Source organism: Gobius niger, assembly GCF_951799975.1.
Source record: "Gobius niger genome assembly, chromosome: 21".
NCBI classification, from domain to species: domain Eukaryota; kingdom Metazoa; phylum Chordata; class Actinopteri; order Gobiiformes; family Gobiidae; genus Gobius; species Gobius niger.
In genome coordinates, this window is record NC_136872.1 from 3,033,214 (window position 1) to 3,046,905 (window position 13,692).

General features: G+C 47.6%; 1 protein-coding gene across 1 annotated transcript in view; it reads right to left on the reverse strand.

Moving 5' to 3' along the window:
• The window catches only part of zanl (zonadhesin, like), a gene marked incomplete at both ends in the record, with an annotated part of 53,800 nt that overhangs the window by 1,230 nt on the left and 38,878 nt on the right, over positions 1-13,692 (reverse strand). The window contains 9 exons of the mRNA XM_079580136.1: positions 3,833-4,035; positions 5,036-5,166; positions 5,325-5,486; positions 8,421-8,622; positions 8,837-8,966; positions 9,187-9,434; positions 9,562-9,706; positions 11,271-11,479; positions 11,560-11,831. Of these exons, the coding sequence (XP_079436262.1) occupies positions 3,833-4,035; positions 5,036-5,166; positions 5,325-5,486; positions 8,421-8,622; positions 8,837-8,966; positions 9,187-9,434; positions 9,562-9,706; positions 11,271-11,479; positions 11,560-11,831 (1,702 nt within the window). The remainder of the gene's footprint in view (positions 1-3,832; positions 4,036-5,035; positions 5,167-5,324; positions 5,487-8,420; positions 8,623-8,836; positions 8,967-9,186; positions 9,435-9,561; positions 9,707-11,270; positions 11,480-11,559; positions 11,832-13,692) is intronic.

A 13,692-nucleotide genomic window follows, 5' to 3' on the forward strand; every position in this document is an offset into this window, starting at 1 on the left:
GACATAGAGTTAAAACAAGAGGACAGAGGGTTAAAACAGGAGGACAGAGGGTTAAAACAGGAGGACAGAGGGTTAAAACAGGAGGATAGAGGGTTAAAACATGAGGACAGAGGGTTAAAGCAGGAGGACAGAGGGTTAAACAGGAGGACAGAGGGTTAAAACAGGAGGACAGAGGGTTAAGCAGGAGGACAGAGGGTTAAAACAAGAGGACAGATGGTTAAAACAAGAGGACAGAGGGTTAAACAGGAGGGCAGAGGGTTAAAACAGGAGGAGAGAGGGTTAAAACAGGAGGACAGAGGGTTAAAACAGGAGGACAGAGGGTTAAAACAGGAGGACAGAGGGTTAAAACAAGAGGACAGAGGGTTAAAACAGGAGGGCAGAGGGTTAAAGCAGGAGGAGAGAGGGTTAAAACAGGAGGGCAGAGGGTAAAAACAGGAGGACAGAGGGTTAAAACAGGAGGACAGAGGGTAAAAACAGGAGGACAGAGGGTTAAAGCAGGAGGACAGAGGGTAAAAACAGGAGGACAGAGGGTTAAAACAGGAGGACAGAGGGTTAAAACAAGAGGACAGAGGGTTAAAACAAGAGGACAGAGGGTTAAAGCAGGAGGACAGAGGGTTAAAACAAGAGGACAGAGGGTTAAAACAGGAGGACAGGGGGTTAAAACAAGAGGACAGGGGGTTAAAACAGGAGGACAGAGGGTTAAAACAGGAGGACAGGGGGTTAAAACAAGAGGACAGAGGGTTAAAGCAGGAGGACAGAGGGTTAAAACAGGAGGACAGAGAGTTAAAACAGGAGGACAGAGGGTTAAAAAAGGAGGACAGAGGGTTAAAACAGGAGGACAGAGGGTTAAAGCAGGAGGACAGAGGGTTAAAACAGGAGGACAGAGGGTTAAAACAGGAGGGCAGAGGGTTAAAACAGGAGGACAGAGGGTTAAAGCAGGAGGACAGAGGGTTAAAACAGGAGGGCAGAGGGTTAAAACAGGAGGACAGAGGGTTAAAGCAGGAGGACAGAGGGTTAAAACAAGAGGACAGAGGGTTAAAACAGGAGGACAGAGGGTTAAAACAAGAGGACAGAGGGTTAAAACAGGAGGACAGAGGGTTAAAGCAGGAGGACAGAGGGTTAAAACAGGAGGACAGAGGGTTAAAACAGGAGGACAGAGGGTTAAAACAGGAGGACAGAGGGTTAAAACAGGAGGACAGAGGGTTAAAACAGGAGGGCAGAGGGTTAAAGCAGGAGGACAGAGGGTTAAAACAAGAGGACAGAGGGTTAAAACAGGAGGACAGAGGGTTAAAACAAGAGGACAGAGGGTTAAAACAGGAGGACAGAGGGTTAAAGCAGGAGGACAGAGGGTTAAAACAGGAGGACAGAGGGTTAAAACAGGAGGGCAGAGGGTTAAAAGCAGGAGGACAGAGGGTAAAAACAGGAGGATAGAGGGTTAAAACATGAGGACAGAGAGTTAAAACAAGAGGACAGAGGGTTAAAACAGGAGGACAGAGGGTTAAAACAGGAGGACAGAGGGTTAAAACAGGAGGATAGAGGGTTAAAACATGAGGACAGAGGGTTAAAGCAGGAGGACAGAGGGTTAAACAGGAGGACAGAGGGTTAAAACAGGAGGACAGAGGATTAAAACAGGAGGACAGAGGGTTAAGCAGGAGGACAGAGGGTTAAAACAAGAGGACAGATGGTTAAAACAAGAGGACAGAGGGTTAAACAGGAGGGCAGAGGGTTAAAACAGGAGGAGAGAGGGTTAAAACAGGAGGACAGAGGGTTAAAACAGGAGGACAGAGGGTTAAAACAGGAGGACAGAGGGTTAAAACAAGAGGACAGAGGGTTAAAACAGGAGGGCAGAGGGTTAAAGCAGGAGGAGAGAGGGTTAAAACAGGAGGGCAGAGGGTAAAAACAGGAGGACAGAGGGTTAAAGCAGGAGGACAGAGGGTTAAAACAGGAGGACAGAGGGTTAAAGCAGGAGGACAGAGGGTTAAAACAGGAGGACAGAGGGTTAAAGCAGGAGGACAGAGGGTTAAAACAGGAGGACAGAGGGTTAAAACAGGAGGACAGAGGGTTAAAACAGGAGGACAGAGGGTAAAAACAGGAGGACAGAGGGTTAAAGCAGGAGGACAGAGGGTAAAAACAGGAGGACAGAGGGTTAAAACAGGAGGACAGAGGGTTAAAACAAGAGGACAGAGGGTTAAAACAAGAGGACAGAGGGTTAAAGCAGGAGGACAGAGGGTTAAAACAAGAGGACAGAGGGTTAAAACAGGAGGACAGGGGGTTAAAACAAGAGGACAGGGGGTTAAAACAGGAGGACAGAGGGTTAAAACAAGAGGACAGGGGGTTAAAACAAGAGGACAGAGGGTTAAAGCAGGAGGACAGAGGGTTAAAACAGGAGGACAGAGAGTGAAAACAGGAGGACAGAGGGTTAAAAAAGGAGGACAGAGGGTTAAAACAGGAGGACAGAGGGTTAAAGCAGGAGGACAGAGGGTTAAAACAGGAGGACAGAGGGTTAAAACAGGAGGGCAGAGGGTTAAAACAGGAGGACAGAGGGTTAAAGCAGGAGGACAGAGGGTTAAAACAGGAGGGCAGAGGGTTAAAACAGGAGGACAGAGGGTTAAAGCAGGAGGACAGAGGGTTAAAACAGGAGGACAGAGGGTTAAAACAGGAGGACAGAGGGTTAAAACAGGAGGGCAGAGGGTTAAAACAAGAGGACAGAGGGTAAAAGCAGGAGGGCAGAGGGTTAAAACAAGAGGACAGAGGGTAAAAACAGGAGGGCAGAGGGTTAAAGCAGGAGGACAGAGGGTTAAAGCAGGAGGGCAGAGGGTTAAAGCAGGAGGACAGAGGGTTAAAACAGGAGGACAGAGAGTTAAAACAGGAGGACAGGGGGTTAAAACAAGAGGACAGGGGGTTAAAACAGGAGGACAGAGGGTTAAAGCAGGAGGACAGAGGGTTAAAACAGGAGGACAGAGAGTTAAAACAGGAGGACAGAGAGTTAAAGCAGGAGGACAGAGGGTTAAAACAGGAGGACAGAGAGTTAAAACAGGAGGACAGAGGGTTAAAACAGGAGGACAGAGGGTTAAAACAAGAGGGCAGAGGGTTAAAACAGGAGGACAGAGAGTTAAAACAGGAGGACAGAGGGTTAAAACAGGAGGACAGAGGGTTAAAACAGGAGGACAGAGGGTTAAAACAAGAGGACAGGGGGTTAAAACAGGAGGACAGAGGGTTAAAGCAGGAGGACAGAGGGTAAAAACAGGAGGACAGAGGGTTAAAACAGGAGGACAGAGGGTTAAAACAGGAGGACAGAGGGTTACAACAGGAGGACAGAGGGTTAAAGCAGGAGGACAGAGGGTTAAAACAGGAGGACAGAGGGTAAAAACAGGAGGAAAGAGGGTTAAAACAGGAGGGCAGAGGGTTAAAGCAGGAGGACAGAGGGTTAAAGCAGGAGGACAGAGGGTTAAAACAGGAGGGCAGAGGGTTAAAGCAGGAGGACAGAGGGTTAAAACAAGAGGACAGAGGGTTAAAACAGGAGGACAGAGGGTTAAAGCAGGAGGACAGAGGGTTAAAACAGGAGGACAGAGGGTTAAAACAGGAGGGCAGAGGGTTAAAACAGGAGGACAGAGGGTTAAAGCAGGAGGACAGAGGGTTAAAACAGGAGGAGAGAGGGTTAAAACAGGAGGACAGAGGGTTAAAACAGGAGGACAGAGAGTTAAAGCAGGAGGGCAGAGGGTTAAAACAGGAGGACAGAGGGTTAAAGCAGGTTTAAAGGCCACAGTTCTGACCCTTCTCCGGGCTCTGACCTGTGGCCAGTGCCCGCTGTGCCGGAGCGTAGGGCACTTACCGGGTAGTATCTGTTGAGGAAGGTGCAGCCGCACTGGGAGAAGGGCACACACAGACCCTCACTCATGGTGAAGCCTGTGCCGCACTTACAGCCCTCGGTGCAGGTGGCAGTGTCACAGTCTGAGGGCGCGGCCAGGTCACCGCACGAGGACGGGCAGGCCGTCATACAGGACGAGTACGAGCTGTTCGCGCCACAGGCCAGGGCTGTGAGGACAGGAGAGGTTAGAGGGGAAAGGCCAAACCCGGACTGGAACTAGAGCCAAACCCGGACTGGAACTAGAGCCAAACCCGGACTGGAACTAGAACCAAACCCCGGACTGGAACTAGAGCCAGACCCGGACTGGAACTAGAGCCAAACCCGGACTGGAACTAGAGCCAAACCCGGACTGGAACTAGAGCCAAACCCGGACTGGAACTAGAGCCAAACCCGGACTGGAACTAGAGCCAAACCTGGACAGGAACTAGAGCCAAACCCGGACAGGAACTAGAGCCAGACCCGGACTGGAAGTAGAACCAAACCCGGACTGGAACTAGAGCCAAACCCGGACTGGAAGTAGAGCCAAACCCGGACTGGAACTAGAGCCAAACCTGGACTGGAACTAGGACTAAACCAGGACTAAACCAGGACTGTATGAGAACTAAATGTTTTTCAAAGACTGTTTTATTTATTTCAGTCAATCCCTATTGCAAAACCAGATCAATATTTAGTCGAATGGGATGAAATTATTTTCAGATTTGTTTAAAAGTTTGTCAAATTTAATCAAATCTTGGTATGAAGTGACAGGTAAAATTGACTGGAGATTAAAGTTGTGGAGTGGCATATTTCACTTTAAAGATGGGGAAATGATTTGGATTGACAAATCAGGATCATTTCAGATATTTACAAATAAGAGATATTCTTGCTATAAAAAGTAAACAGAACTCACATTTATGCAAATACTTGAAATCTTCTACAGTGCATATAAAGATGTTCCATATCGAGTGCCTCGCATCCTCTCCTTTTCTTTTAAATCTATGGATTGACTCCACTTGATCTCTAAAGCACTTGCTTTGGACTCGAAACTTTGTTGCCCCCTGACGCACTCACTTTATCTCCGCCTCATGATTGTGTTCTTGTTTAGCAATGAATAATATTAAACACTGACATGTGAATGACAGTAAACCAGGCCTAAAGGCGGTCAGTAAACAGTGGTGTCCTCCTCACCGCAGCCCAGCTGCTCTCTCCAGGCTCCGATGGTGGCCCCTGCCTCCTGACAGGCGGCGGCGTAGACTTCCAGACTGGCACAGCGGAGCTCCGCACTGCCCTCCTCCGCACACAGGTCGAACACGCAGTCGCTGCAAACAAAGGCTCCAGGTCAGAGGGATCGCCTCACACTTACACAAAGATAAAGGGAGTTCCCGTTCTAATACCAGTTCTAGTTTAATGTAATCGGAGAAACCCTGTTATTAAGATAAACACATTGGAGATTTCTGGTTCAACTGTGTGCACTCACTCCTGGAAGGTCTTGGGGGCCAGGAGGGCGTGGCAGGCGGCGAAGGGCCCCTGGGGGTCGGACACGGCCCCGCACTGGCCTGGGCCGTTGTAGAGCGTGAGCTGGGCCCCGGTGCAGTCCGAGGTCTCAAACCCAGAGTCCGGCTCGGCTTCAGTGTCACGCCTGCGGCACAAGAGAGGGACAGTGGGATCAGATCTCCGCTTTATCGGAATCACAAAGGCTGCTGTTATTAAAGGCGCACTACAGCCTGTGCCAAGTGCAAACAAAACAACGTGTTCAGGCAGCTCTGGTTTCTCAAGTCTCCATTCATTTTACATTAGAAAAAGAAAGGAAAAGAACGATGGAGGATAGGCATGACAATGAAGCACTACATTCAATACGCCAGTGGTTCCCAAAGTGGTTCAATATGCGACGGCCCGAGTGTTAGTGTTACACCACAATCCGTGTACCTTTCGATCATTAGTTATTCCGTTTCAAAATAAAATCAGAAAAACAACATTTCCATTTGTTTTTTTGTTTTTTTCCCTTTCTAAACTTGAATTAGAAAAAGAAATCTTGAATACGTCAATGTCAATGTGTTTGTTTTGGTTCTAGTTGTTTTTAATTCCCTCCAAAATTATGACGTTACTATTATTTCGTTTTATTATTGTTTGCGACACCGGAAGTGAGGAGAGACCTCAGCTCAGAGCCGCTCCTACACTTGCTTGGAAAGTTTTATGCATATACTTTTTAAAACTTGGGCAACACATGCAGAGATCAGAGATGCTTTATATTACCACGGAGGGAATGGTTGCTCAGAAATATCCGTGAGGAGATTCTGCTTGGAAAACAACCTTAAAAAGCTGGGCAGACACTGTGCGTCTCTGTCATGCAGTGGACAGGGGGCTACGAGCCACGAACAGCTGCTCACGACGAACGTACGAGTGAAAATCGCACGATCGCAAGGTTTTCAAACATGTTGATATTTTTTGCGAGTCGTGCGGTCCTGGCCCTGTGGCAGCGACACTGAAGCCGGCGGAAAGCAGCGCGAACACGGGGAAATGCAGCTGCAGGCGCCAGGAGGAGAGGACGTACGCGTTATCAGTCCCGTCGCCAGACGTCAGTCTTAAGGGGGGCATATGAAATCCACGGGGGGCACATTTACTATTAAATACATATTTTTCACATGGTATTCACGGAGCCCTGGCGCACACTGATCATTACATTAAACATAATCAACAGCAAATATGACCAGACCAACTACAGCTGCAACAGTCCTCCTGGCGGAAACGTCAGTACAGGTGCAGGTGGCGTTTCTCTGAGTTGAACCTCATCATCAACACATCCTTCTTCTCAAACTTGAATTTATGAAAGTGAGGTCCTTTTCAAAAGCTGAATGAGCTGGGCCTCGCATTTGTGCAGAATAATGCGCCGATGCAACGAAAACACGTTTCTGAGTGTGGAAAACGACCGGACTCTGGGGCTGTAGAACGAGCGCCTGCACCCCCACACTCCCCCCACACTCCCCCCCCCCCCCCCACACACTCGTGCCACCGTTGTTGGACCATGAATATGGCTCGGTCAGTGCTGTGGCCGCGTCCACTCTTCAGTCTCTCTCAGCTTCACTAAAGCTCCAGTGTCTGAGTGGAAAACGCACACTTGGAACGCGGGCTCTTTTCGACTTCAGCGCTTTGTAGTAAAACACACACGAGCTCCTGTCACTGCCTTTACTCTCACGAGCCGGGACGGGAAATGAGCATAAAGAGGCGACATCGTGAACTCTCAGAGCGGAGGATGATCGTTAATACTCATATCATATCAGCTATATTTTATTTTGTGCCCAGACAACACGGGAGCCGTGCGCAATTGCGCACGAGCGCAGCTTAGAGGGAACCGTGCCAGAGAAAGAGAGAGAGGGGTGAACTGCCCTCTCTCGGTGTCAGGAGAGGAAATAGTTGCTTGTTGTGGAGTTTGGGCCGGTCTCTAATCAGGCAGAAAGCGCAAAAGTAACAGTGATACGTAGCCTATCTTTGCCCAGTTTGTAGTGGCTTCTCGTGGTTATACGGCGTATACCTGCGTATCATAGACGACATCACATCTGTGTCTGGGGGGCACAAGCATCTTGGGGGACGGGCACGGCCCCCTATGGCCCGCCCATAGCGACGGGTATGCGCGTTATTATATATTTTTTTATTCCTCTTCGTCACTTTAGTTGTGCATGATTACTTTGCAAAACAAGGGTCACTGCTGAAGTGGGGTCGGAGAGAGGAGTGGCAGAGGGACAGTTTGGGAATGCACGACGGGAAAGGGCTTTAGAGGCGGCTCTGGGGAAACAGAGAGAGAGCTCCCGAACGCTCCCAGCACCAGCTCTCCCGGGCCATGGGAGAGAAAAAGGCGCGTGGAGTCCGTGTGAGGCGGGTGCAGGAGCCCCGACACTCACATCTGCACCTGTTCGCTCAGCTCCGCTCTTGGCCGCCTCCGAAGCGACATCACCGCGCACTGCCTCCTCCTCCTCCGCCCCGGTCACCTCAGCTGCTGCAGCTGCTGCTCTACGAGGAGCTCAAAGTGAGCAGCAACGAGTTTGAGGAATAAAAGTCCTAATGACATAATAAACAACGGTTACAGAGGCGATCGCGTTGAAGCTCGACCTCTTTTGCTTAAGTTTGTTTTTGTTTCCCTCTTGCGCGAGGGCGAGAGAGGCAGAGAAAAAGTTACTCATCATTTCCAGTAGCAAATCAAACCGAAGCAGTAGTGAACAAAATAACGGAAGTTGTTTTAGCAGTGTTTGTTTCCACTGCAGAGCAAAGAAATGGGTCGATATTTTATCTAGAATTTTTTGCCTTTCCAATTTAATTTAGAAAATGGAAATACAATAAAACAACCACATAATTAGTTTTTCTGATTTTATTTTGAAACGGAATAACTAATGATCGAAAGGTACACGGATTCACCACCACCCCCACATGTGTTTTTGTCGCTCTTGTTTCTTTTTTGTTAGAGTCACTTTACGCCAAATTGGAGAAAATGTGCTCGGTTCATGTGGGAGTTAAGAGGTTAATTCTTTGTAAAGCCCCGCGGCCCGTGGTTCTGTTGTCTTGGTTCCACATGTCCCAGTACCTGAGCACATAATGGACGCGCGGCGTGTCGTAGCTCCTCAGCCCGTCGCCGTGGCGATCGCTGACTCTCCAGCTGTCTCCGAACACGTTGAGGTTTCCCGTGACCGTCCCGTCTGGTCGGGTGTACTCGTTCCTGGTGTTGCCGTCGTAGTTCCCGCACAGGCCTCGCACGTGGTTCCGGTACGTGCTCGGGAGGACGATTTCTGAGCGGAGCAGAGAGTCAGATACCAAAAGTGGAAACAGGCCGAAACAGGGAAGTTATAAAGACCCGGGTTTGTTCTGAAAACCGGGTCTTTATTACATTATTCAGCCCTGTTTCCTCACATGGTGCAGATCTGGTGTGAACAGGAACTTAACACTTTCCCGCTGCAGTAAGAATGATACAGATTTGTCCCGTTGCCCTCCCCACTCACTCACCTCCGCGGCTGCTGCCGTCGAAGCGCACGGTCAGGCCGAAGTCGGTGGTCAGCTGCACCTGCTTGGAGTTCATGGTGATGGTGAGCCCGTCCACTGGGCTGAGGGGAGGGGCCACTCGCTCCCCGTTCACCTGAGGGAGGGAGATCAGAAAGGGTTATTGGAAGATAACCACTGGTCCACAAGATCATCTCGAAAATGCTGTTTTTTTATCTTTAATGTCAAAAAAATGTCGAATGAATAAGGGAAAAAAGTGGAAAAAATAATGAGGGACAAATTGTAGAGCTGTTTGTCCTGCCCAGCGTCTAAAGTGTGGGACAGGGGTGTGCCTATGGGGGGGCGGGGTTCCATACCAGGACCACTCTCTTCTGCAGGAAGCGCACGTTGACCCTGTAGACGTCGATCAAGACCTCGTCCAAGAAGGACACGCGGCGGTTTCCTCCGCGCCGGATGTTTTTGCCGCGGACGACCAGCTCCTCCTGGGCCAGAGGCACGTTGTGGCCCTGCACCAGCACGTACGTGTACGGCCCCTGGAAGTGATGGGTGAAGCCGTCAAACGTGCGGTAGTGAGGGTCGCCCGAGACGCTGCACTTGTCGAACTCTGCAACGCAAACACGTCTGGATCAGTTTGTTTCTTAGGAAATGCTGAATTGATCTGAAACTATTGGCGTAACCGTAGGTGCGAGGAGGATGGACGCTGAGGTGTGTGAGGGTCAGATTAGACTTACTGGAGGGCTTGCAGTACAGGTCTCCCAACTTGTCCAGGTCACACAGTGAGTTGGCTCCACAGCTGTGGTCCTTACAGCTGATGACGCCCCCCAGGCCGCACTCACACGACTCTGTGCACTTGTCTGTCAGCCACGAGTCTCCCACCTGTGCACACGGACTCACAGTCAGAGGGACTTCCTACTCTTTACAAAGACCAGTATCTGGGAACATTCCTGTGTATCAACCACTCAGAGAAACGCCAGAAGTGAAGCAAGCAGCTGGTTACGGGTGTGACAATGTGTCGATTTTGCGATAAATCGTGATATTTAGGAGGACGATACGATACTTTTTATTCCAATATTGATAACGTCATGCGTTAATAAGGTCAATAGAAGCCAATAATGATCAAGAATTCAGTTGATCATACTTGGACCAAACACTGTCACACTTTAGTGACAGTTTAAATGTAAATGAAGTCACACAGATAAATAGACCCATTTTCAGGAAGTCAGGGCTCATTTATGCACTTAAGTAAGAGGGGTACAAGCACATGGAAGCGAATGTAAATGATGAATAAAATCGAGCTCCACAGTCCCGCCCCTTGTGGTCCGGTCCGGAAGCAAAAAATCCCTGTCTACACAACCGTCTATTTTCCAAAAATTCAAATATTAAGAGTTTAAAGTCACCGCAAAAGCTACTCAGCTATGTAGCAATTTGTGACCATAAAATGTTTCATTTCAATCCAAAAAGAAGACGACATGTTGAAGAAAAGGCAAAGGTACAAGGCTGTGACATCATTCACTTCCTGACTGTAGAAACTCCGTATCCCAAGAACCATTGCGACATCGCGCCCGCTGGTCAAGGCAACCAGGTTTTCAGCAAACACGGCCAGTTTCTTTTACTTTGCAGACAAAAGTTCTATATTATTTCACTATTAAACAATCTGAATCAGGCTAATTGTTTATTGTATCGTTGGGAACATTTTTTTGATCCATCTGACGTTTTTCTTACTCTCAGTGTTAGACATGGATAAAACGTCCACTCTCTGCCTGCATTATGTTTGAATACATTGTTTCTAAAATGTTTTCTACATTACAATAAATAAATACGTGTGGGAACGTGAAGCTCCACCAATCAAAAGCCTCGTAGTAGATCATGGGACTCCCGAGCATCCTGGGTAATGTAGTTCTAGGACGAAGGCTCGTAGTTAAACTGTATTTTTTGGTAAACTAGATGGATCTCATACGTGCTTTTTTCACCTGCGTCTGACTCTGCGGTCGCTTTACAACCACAGAGCTGGATTCAGCCCAAGCTGACGGAGTTAAAGACTTTATTCCAAATCAATACGGTCTCAAAGCAAGGGGGGGTTTACTTCTGGACTGGAGAGGAGGCGGGACTGTGGAGCTCTATATGTACCATGTTAAAAAAAATATAAAAATTCAAACAAAATCATGATGTATCTATGCCTGGTATGTGATAATCGATATATTGCACAGAAATAACTTATTAGTGTATCGTAAATATTTCGTTATCGTGTGGAATGTATCACGTATTGTATCGAATCGTGCGGTACCCAGAGGTTCCCACCCCTAATGCAGGTACATTACTGTATATTTTATTTTACTTGACAACGCAGTCTGTGAATGAAACGTTTTGGAGATCTGATTGACACGAACATAAACCAGGAGTCGGGACGGCGGGCCAGGCGGGAGCAGCGTGGGTTACTCACGTCGTGGTACTCTCCGCTGGAGTCCAGGCAGCCGCACTCGTGCAGAGCCACGCACTTGTTGTCGCTCAGCACGTAGCCGGCGTCGCACTGGCAGCCCTCCACGCAGGCGTCCGGGGGCAGGTGGCACAGCAGGGGGAACAGGTCGGAGCAGGTGGGGGGGCAGGGCGCCGTGCAGTCCGAGTAGTGGCTGTTCGGAGGGCAGGGCTTGGCTGTAACGAGGAGACCGCACAAACTGTAAAAAAAACGAAACTGAGCAGAGCTGGAGCCTGCAGGCGGCTGGTGTACTCACGGCAGAAGGTGCTGTTCCTCCAGCTGATGGTGACGCCCGCGCTCTGGCAGGCCTGAGCGTACGCCTCCACGTTGTCGCACAGGGTCAGCTGCATGCCGTCGTACTCGCACATGTCGTAGACGCAGTTCCCGATGAAGGCCTCCGGGGGCACCAGCGCGTGGCAGGGCTTGAAGCGGTCGGACAGCAGCACTCCGGAGCACTGGGCCTCGAACTGCTGCTCCTCCTGCGGCGTGCAGTCGGGATGGATGTCCGGACGCGTGTCGGGCTGGCAGCTGCGAGCAAAGGGAACAGGGGGGGTGTGTGAGGTGATACGTCGGCTCTGAAAGCGAAGATCCTCCCAAACTCACACCAACAGAGCTGCTGCTGTCGTGACTTACACACTTTAGAACATTTTTAGTCGTTGTATTTGAAGCTAATTGAATTTGACTACAAAGCAGAAGTTAACCCGTTAAACTCCCGCCTGAACCGAGCACATTTTCTCCAGTTTGGCTTTACCCCAGTCCAAAAGCTTCTGGGAAAAAGTTGTGAAAATAGCAACAAAACTGAGACAAAAACAATGATGAAGATGTGACAAAAAAGTGAGAAAACTTTAACAAAAAAGTGAGAAAACTTTAACAAAAAAGTGACAAAAAAAGTGACAAAAAATGTGACAAAAAAATGACAAAAAAATGACAAAAAAAGTGACGAAAAAATTACAAAAATGTGACGAAAAAATTACAAAAATGTGACAAAAAATGAAAAAAAATGTGACAAAAAAATGACGAAAAAGTGACGAAAAAATGACAAGAATGTGACAAAAATGTGACAAAAAAACAACAAAAAAGTGACAAAAAAAATGACAAAAATGTGACAAAAAATGACAAAAACATAACAAAAAAGTGACGAAAAAATGACAAAAATGTGACAAAAATGTGACAAAAAATAACAAAAAAGTGACGAAAAAAATGACAAAAAATACCCAAAAAAGTGACAAAAAAATGACAAAAAAATGACAAAAAATGTGACAAAAAAATGACAAAAAAGTGACAAAAAAATGTCAAAAATGTGACAAAAAATGACAAAAAAATAACAAAAAAGTGACAAAAAAATGACAAAAAAGTGACAAAAAAATGTCAAAAATGTGACAAAAAATAACAAAAAATAACAAAAAAGTGACGAAAAAATGACAAAAAAATACCAAAAAATGTGACAAAAAAATAACAAAAAATGACAAAAAAATGTGACAAAAATGTGACAAAATGAGTTGAATACCCCCCCAAAAAAGATGGAAAAAAATGTGATGACGTGAGGAAAAAGATCCATTTAGATGGGTTTTGTAGATCTTAGCTTTCAAATGAGCTGTTACACTGGCCTACAGGATTTGGGTAAAGCTGAACAGGAGAAAATGCTCTCGGTTCAGGCGGGAGTTAAGAGGTTAAATAAAGCATTCAAATATCATTAAGTGAGACCTTCTTTTGGAATCTAAAAGTGTTCCCCACAGCCCGGCCCTGCTAAAGGCAGCCTTTCTAAACAAACTATAAAGCATCATTTGTCTAGAAAAGCTGCTGTTTCACTCAAGTTTTATCAATGAACTGCAAGACTGGATCACAGATGTGGCCAAAGACGGAGGCAACTGATGTTTTCACCTCTAAAGCTCGAGCAATGGAAGGTTTACACATAACGCTGACCAACAGTGTTACGGGTCATTGGGAACAGTTGTGTTTTGTTAAGAATGTCAAAGCTTCCTTCATTTAGGCCATATTGTTACGATAATATTTAAACTCATGCCTTTGTTTCTGATTTGTTGTGTTTAACCTGCCCCTCTAATCATCACACTGCTGCGACCTCCACGAACTGAGGGTGAATCGTGAACCGACCCGCTCCACCTACGTCCGATGGTGTTGTTTTCGTGAAGAAAGGTGTCTGGCTGTGCGCGAAAACACAGCCGAGCATAGCAGACCGGAGCTGATGGGGCCTTTCGAGTCAGTGACCTCCACAAACAGACTCTGAAGCCCGTGGGGTTTGGCAATACTGAGCTCTTAAACCTTTACGCTCCAGGTGTTCCAAACGTGTGAGCTGAATCCATGTTTCAGAACACACACCACAGCCCGACTCTGCACACTGTTCAGTCCCGTTTGTGGTGAATAAAAGCTA